The 6,748-nt window shown below is 50.0% G+C and overlaps 2 protein-coding genes across 5 annotated transcripts; one reads left to right on the forward strand and one right to left on the reverse strand.

The window, feature by feature from the left end:
• Window positions 1-1,074: 1,074 nt before the first annotated feature.
• On the reverse strand, window positions 1,075-4,250 carry Eif1ad (eukaryotic translation initiation factor 1A domain containing). 2 transcript variants are annotated; one of them, XM_076847607.2, is made up of 7 exons: window positions 3,775-4,250; window positions 3,491-3,654; window positions 2,671-2,844; window positions 2,425-2,533; window positions 2,223-2,331; window positions 2,010-2,054; window positions 1,075-1,392 (listed from the first exon to the last, which is right to left on the reverse strand). In XM_076847607.2, exons 3-7 carry the CDS (start codon window positions 2,755-2,757, stop codon window positions 1,248-1,250), a joined length of 495 nt encoding a protein of 164 aa, XP_076703722.1. In that variant the 5' UTR covers window positions 2,758-2,844; window positions 3,491-3,654; window positions 3,775-4,250; the 3' UTR covers window positions 1,075-1,247. The 2 variants fall into 2 exon arrangements, with proteins under 2 accessions (XP_076703722.1, XP_076703721.1); XM_076847606.2 differs by lacking the exon at window positions 3,491-3,654.
• Window positions 4,251-4,328: 78 nt separating this feature from the next.
• Banf1 (barrier to autointegration nuclear assembly factor 1) lies at window positions 4,329-6,123 on the forward strand. 3 transcript variants are annotated; one of them, XM_076847608.2, is made up of 3 exons: window positions 4,329-4,436; window positions 5,111-5,249; window positions 5,613-6,123. In XM_076847608.2, the coding sequence occupies exons 2-3, from the start codon at window positions 5,127-5,129 to the stop codon at window positions 5,757-5,759; spliced, it is 270 nt and encodes an 89-aa protein (XP_076703723.1). In that variant the 5' UTR covers window positions 4,329-4,436; window positions 5,111-5,126; the 3' UTR covers window positions 5,760-6,123. The 3 variants fall into 3 exon arrangements, with proteins under 3 accessions (XP_076703723.1, XP_076703726.1, XP_076703724.1); XM_076847611.2 differs by having other exon boundaries at window positions 4,348-4,442; XM_076847609.2 differs by lacking the exon at window positions 4,329-4,436 and adding an exon at window positions 4,615-4,724.
• The last annotated feature ends 625 nt before the right edge of the window (window positions 6,124-6,748 follow it).

The raw sequence follows: 6,748 nt of genomic DNA on the forward strand, positions 1-6,748 counted from the left end.
TGAGCCACCACATCCGGAAGGATGTGAACTCTTTGATGCCTAGGGCAATGCCAATCATAAGGGGGAGAGGACAGTTAAAGGCAAAAGCTTCTAAGAAGAGGGATCACAGGATTTCCAAGAGGGTCAATGTCTACTAGGGAGGCTGTGGCAAGAGGATTATAAGAAAGTTATAAGGAGGTCACCAACCCTACTTCTGGTGCTGATGCACAAAGGAAAAGGGCGAGGGTAAGAACACAGCCTCCATTTAAAAAGTTATACAACACACACACACACACACACACACACACACAAAAAAAGTTATACCACAGCCTGGTGTAGTGGCACGTTCCTGTAATTCTAGCTACTTAGGGAGGCTGAGGCAGAGGGATTAAAAATTTGAGGCCAGCTCCAGCAACTTAGCAACACCCCACCTTTTTAAAGAATTATATAGGGCTGAGATGTACCTCAATAGCAAAGCACTTGCCTAGGATGCATATGGCTCTGGGTTCCATCCCTGATACTGAGGCAGGTGTGTGGGTGGAAAGATTATATGACAGTCATATCCTCAGGGAATAACCCAGTTTTAAAATGGAATCAGGAGATGGTTAAGACACAGAGGTTCACTGACCACAAAGCAGATGTTCTGGAGGTGATGAAAAGTTAAAAGTACAAGAAAGATATGGTTTAACGAGGGGATGCACAGCAGCAGGAGATGAGCAGTCTAGTGGTAGGAATGACTAGAAAGGCTGGGGAAGCAGCTCACAAGGCACCATAGGATTCATCCAGAGCATCTATAGAGGCAGGTGGGTGGGCATAAGTCCTCTGCTACAACTTTGAATGCTTATATCGGTGTTAACTGCCAGAGGCTAGGAAGTAGGACTGTTCCTAATTGTGAAACACACGCAAGGAGGTACAGCACAGGGCCTGGCACTTTCTAAATGCCCAATAAGTGTGTGTGAGTGAATCACTTGGGAAAGACTCAGCCAGTTCCCATTTTCTTCCCCATCTGGCCACAAGCCCCAAGGCCTCTACCAAGGAGCAGGTTTTTAGTTTACCATAAGTCTCCCTCACCACAGAGAGCCACTCAGACACCAGTACAAGTCACCACCCACCAGGGGTTTAATTCTCCTAGCACAAAAGGTCAGTTCAAGAGGGTCCTGCCTTGTCCCCATCCAGGGGTAAAGATCTGCAGGGCACCCTGGGAATGTCCAAGCCCAGAGGAGCCTGGGAGTAGTCCCTGAGCAAGTGGAAAAGTGGATCCCAGAGTCTCAGGCCACCTCTTCCTCTTCACTCTCCTCCTCACTCTCATGATACTGTCTGCGATTGGTGTTAACAAAGAGGTCAGAATCATCTTCAGAGGCAGACTCTTCTCCTGATGACTGTGGCTCAGCTGGGAGTTCTGGCTGAGTCTGTCTGCATGGAGGAAGCAGAAAGAGTCAGCCCAATACCTTCTAGGAAAATCAAATCTGCAAACAAGGAGTCCCCAAAAAGGAGGATCATTTGGCCAAGCAGTCAGACACACAGGTGTTTAAAAATGCAGCAGTTCCAGAGAGAGAGAGAAAGAGAGAAAGCAGCAGTTCCTTAAAAAACACAAGGAGAGACAGAGAGTCAGAGCCAATAGTGGAAAAACAAACATTGTCCCCCACCCAAAAAGTTTACTACAGCCATTGGTTTCAGTTAGGAATCAAAACAATTCTACTAACACTTACTAGGCCCATATTCTATGCCAGGTACCGTACTAAGCAACTTTATAAGCATTAGCTCCTTCTTACAAAGCTCCTATCTTGTACATGAGAAAACAATCTTAAAAGACTAAGTAACACGCCTAAAGTAACTTAACTATAAATGGCAAAAGTAGGAATTTAACCCAGGGCATCTAACTTTCAAGCCATATTCACAACCACATGTTCTGCCACATGTTTAGGAACTCTCACCAGGTATCCTACAAAGAGAGAAATGTAGGCTCTACTTTCTCCAGACAAAGGTAAAAACCCTATTTTCTCTTCCCTACACTAGGGTGTGCTCCTCACCTGTTCCTGTTGTGTTTCTCAGCCACTTCAGAGAAGGCCTCAGGCCTGTGCCAAGAGAAGAGCCAGGTCAGAGAGGACAGAGAAACCTCTCAGCAAAAGAGCTGTTTCCAGCTGTCCCTGCCAGGGATGCCACATTCTTCCCTCTCCCAATTCCCTAGCTAGGAAGTCAGTGTCCCCCAGAAACCACAAAGCTAAGGATCAGGGGTATCCTACCAGAGGCCCTCCTTCTGCAGAGAGCGCACATGGTCCTTGCAGAGAACAAAGGAGATCTCAGCCTTCACCTTTTCTCCCTCTTCAATGGGGTCAACGATGAGAAAGTCCCCTGTAGGCAAGAAAAGGCAAAGTCAGCATGGTTGCAATGGGGAGCCAGGACCACAGGAAATGATTCTGTCTCCTAGAAGGCTGCCTTTCTCACCTCTCTTAATCCAGATGTTCTTGCGGTATTTGGACGGCATGCTCACCAGGAAGCGCTGCCCTTGGGCTGTCTCCACCTCATGCAGATTATTCCCTGGTGTCCTGAGTACCTGGTCCAAGAAAGACCAAGAGACAGCTTTATCAGTCACAAACACCCTCCGAGCTGCAATGCACCCTACTCCCACCCCAGGGGTCCTATGGAGTGGAGGGGTTGGGAGCAGAGCAGCCTGTGCCCAATTCCACTTACCCTCACGATCTGTTGCTGGTCAGAGGGCACCATGTGCTCCCCCAGCACCTCCTTCACCACATGCTTCCTCTTGGTGGCCTGTGACATGCTGGGTCCTGTCCCAGGGTGGTTAGGAACAAGAATACCGTAAGCTCCTCCTCTGAAGTTATTTTGATGACAGTTTCAGAAGCCAGGCTGTATGAAGATATGAAGATGGGAGGGGCCATTTACTGGAGAGTGACACAGCATCCTGGTTAAGGATTCAAGGTCTCACTGCCTAGATTCAAATTCTGCCTTGGCTATTCCCTGTTTATCTTTTTTTTTTTTTTAATTCGCTTATTTGCTTTTGATACTGGGGATTGAACTTAAAAGTGCTTTACCAGTGAGTTACATGCCCAGCTTTTTTTTTTTTTTTTTTTTTGAGATGGGTCTGGCTAAGTTGTTCAGGGCCTTGCTAAGTTGCGGAGCCTGGCCTTCAATTTGTGATCCTTTTGTCTCAGGCTTTGGAGTTGCTGGGATTACAGGCTTGTTGCAGCAAGGAGTGTCAACTTCTCATTAAAATACAAATGACAGGGGCTGGGGTTGTGGCTCAATGGTAGAGTGCTCGCCTAGTGTGTCTGAGGCACTGGGTTTGATCAATGTCTAAAAATAATAATAATAGGACAAAACTGCTCAACTTTTCTATGCCCCCCCAAAAAACAATAGCTAACTCAACACTGCTATAAAATAAGATAACGAAAATGCCCCCAGCATGCATATCACACGAGATGACTCCTGTAATCAGAAGTCCTGTTGTGGTCAGGAACTATACATATTTCAGAGAACTTGAGATAAATTGTACCTTTCTCGACATGAATATCATCCCATCTCTAGCACAGCCACGTAACACAAATGCTCTTAACACACTACAGGTAGAGACGAATTCAGTGACCACCACGACTGTCCAAGCCAGAAATGCGTGAAGGGTCGAGGTGAAGCAAGCTTGGTCTGCGGCAGCTGCCGTATCTCGGAAGACCAAAGCTGGTATCACCGAAACTGATAGTTTCCAAAGGAAACTCCGACGTGTCTCTAATTGCCGTCTCCAGTCCTCTGCTCCCCTCACCCGGAGGAAAGACCCACACTTACTCGTTGGCCCTTGGGTTCCACAGGCGCTGCACAAGCAACCCTGTTTTCCAGCTGGACGCTGAGAGCGGATAGTTCACGACTCGAAATTCCAAAGCCGAGCCAACGAAGGCACAAAAATGGGACTTGCCGGTGATCACCACGGAACAGCAGTTCTGGACTCCGGATCGTGGCGTTCCCAATTTCCGCGAGTCCAACTACAAGGAGGACACCAGTTTGAGTCGGACCCTGCCGTGTACTTCCGGCGCTCTCTCAGAAACCTTCCGGCCGCACTTCCCCTACTTTGTCCGTTCCTCTAACTTGTCCTACCGCTGGGTCCGTCAGACCCAAGTCCTTGGGTTCTAAGTACCGGGTAGTAAACAAAGGAAGTATCCAGTTCGGAAGCTTCTCTCTCTCAGACTGGAGGAGCAGCCCCAGAAGCGAGACCACAGAGGGCAGCGTGGCTTTCCGCCAGGGGCCAAAAAAGAGCGGCTAGTGTCTACTTGACTGAGATGTAGGGCAATCCAACTCTATGGCCCCTCAGCGGCTAGAAGTGCCCAATTACTTTTTTAAGGCGGGTCTCGAGACGACCCGGAAGCGGAAGTCGAAGAAAGTTCTAGTGGCTTGAGGTATCGGCGGGAGCGGCCGAGTAGCAAGAGCAACCGTTACTGGAGCCGGAGCTGCCTGTGAGCGTGAGCCTCCCAGCGGGGCCCTAGCTGGAGGCTGGAGGAAGGGCGGGGAGGAGGGGAGGAAAGGGACCCCATTGCTGTGGCGAGCCAGGAATTGCACCCTAGGAGAGGGTTCGGATAGGGGAGGAGCGGCGCGTGGGAGCGGTGGAGCGTGGAGGGGGCGGGGCGGCGCGCGCCGGAGGCGGGGCGAGGCCGGCTGGGGCGGTGTGAACCCCGCGGGGCCGCGCGAGCGGGGGTCGGCGCCGCGGGCCTGAGCCTTCGCTTTGAATGCCGCGTGAAGGGCGGGTGAGGCAGAAACCCTGTTTTGGTTTTTCTCACCGCACGGCTGCTCGAGCAGTGTCAGTGTCATCTTTGCGCAGCCAAGGTCACCGAGAGTGTCAGCTCTAGGGCGTGTCCTGGCCGCCGACTCAGGGTGTCTTTCTGTTGCCCTGCGTGCGCCACCTGTTAGAGCTGGATTGTTTCTATTGGGACTGCATGGAAACCTAGTTCCCCCAGGGAGTGGAAGACATTCCTTTTCTGAATAGTAGGGAGATTGTCCCTGGTTCTCAGTTTTCTCTGTGAAATGAGGGATTTCACCATAATGGCCTACCTACGTTTTAATATGAGATTGCTCTTGAACCTTTGGGAACTCAGGTCCTCAGCCCTAACTTGCTTTTTCTTGGGATTCCTAGATTAAGCTCGATCAAGATGACAACCTCCCAAAAGCATCGAGACTTCGTGGCGGAGCCCATGGGGGAAAAGCCAGTGGGGAGCCTGGCTGGGATTGGTGAAGTCCTGGGCAAGAAGCTTGAGGAAAGGGGCTTTGACAAGGTGTGGGTTGGCTACGTGTACCAGGGGAGACCTGAGGGGAGAGATGGCAATTTCTTAGGGCAGACTGGGAGTGGGAAGAAACTAGGGGGGAGGAGTAGACAGTGGTGGATAATCCGAAGTGACTGGCTACCTGGGAGAGATGAAGTAGGGGCAGAACCTGCCCTATTTCATGGGCTTGTGTGCTCTAAGTGTCACAAAAGTGACATTGTTCTCCTATCCAAATATCAAGCAAGATTGACTCTGCTTAGTCTCAGAGGCCAGAGGAGGTCTGGCACATTCAGGGTGGTGAGGTGGTAGACAGCTGTCTTGCTTTTATTCCCCACAGAACTCAGCAGCATGCCTTTTATTTTGCCTGTTTTGCAGGCATATGTCGTCCTCGGTCAGTTTCTGGTGCTAAAGAAAGATGAAGACCTCTTCCGAGAATGGCTGAAGGACACATGTGGTGCCAATGCCAAGCAGTCCCGGGACTGCTTTGGGTGCCTTCGAGAATGGTGTGATGCCTTCTTGTGATGTTCTCTGGGGAGCCCTCAATCCCTAGCCCCATTATCAAGTCTCCAGAGTTTGCAGCTGAGTGGGGGCTCCTTGTCCTCTACAAAGGAAAAGATTGCTGTTGTTGTACTCCAGGGTCTTTGGGAGTTCTCTCCCCTCACCATTTCAATCTTTTTTGGAATTTTTGCTCTTGCATGCAACTCCCTTTCTCTTTCCCCTGCCAGTTCCATGGAAATCATTAACCAGCTTTTCTGATTGGATTCCTGGCCCCTTCCCTCACCCCCACCTTCACCTCTTGTCTGTTTGATGCCATTTGGCACCTTTTTTGGCATAACAGTCACTGTCCTTGTAAAGTTTTTTAGATCAATAAAGACAGTGGCCTTCATGACTGAGTGTTGTGTGTTGAAAAGTGAGCGAGCTGAGAGTTGCCTCTTCCCCAGAACTGATGGTGTCTGCTGCACTCCTTATCAGTGCAGACCGAAACTGACACCTTCCCTTCCCACTCCTAGAGGGTAGCCACCCTAGCCACATGGGCCTTGGGCAGGTGGCTTGGAGTGTCCCAATCCCAGGATGATGTGGGAGAGAGTGTGGGTTGACTTCCTGGGAGCCAGGTAGGCTATGGTGTTCCAGATGTCACTCAAGTCAACAGCTAGGCAGCACCTGGTGGAAAAGTCAGTAGGAGTCAGATACCAGGAAGAGGGTGGACTGGATATAGGTAAGAGTTCACCTACTGATCACCCCATCATCTCTCATGCCCTCAAAGGCGTGGGCAGGGCTCTTGCTATCTGCCCAGAAGTCTTGGGGGAAAGCAGTGAGGGAGTTACACTTGAATTCAGTATATTTAGGTCCTTTTCTCTCTTGCTCTTTTCTTTCTGTACTAGGGATTAACACAGAGCTTTTTGTAGGCTAGGCAAGTATTCTACCACTAGGCTATGTCCCCAACCCATTTTATTTTAGTTTTTGGTACCAGGGATTGAATCCAGGGACACTTAACTACTGAGGCACATCCC

This window comes from Callospermophilus lateralis, chromosome 2 (assembly GCF_048772815.1).
Source record: "Callospermophilus lateralis isolate mCalLat2 chromosome 2, mCalLat2.hap1, whole genome shotgun sequence".
NCBI classification, from domain to species: domain Eukaryota; kingdom Metazoa; phylum Chordata; class Mammalia; order Rodentia; family Sciuridae; genus Callospermophilus; species Callospermophilus lateralis.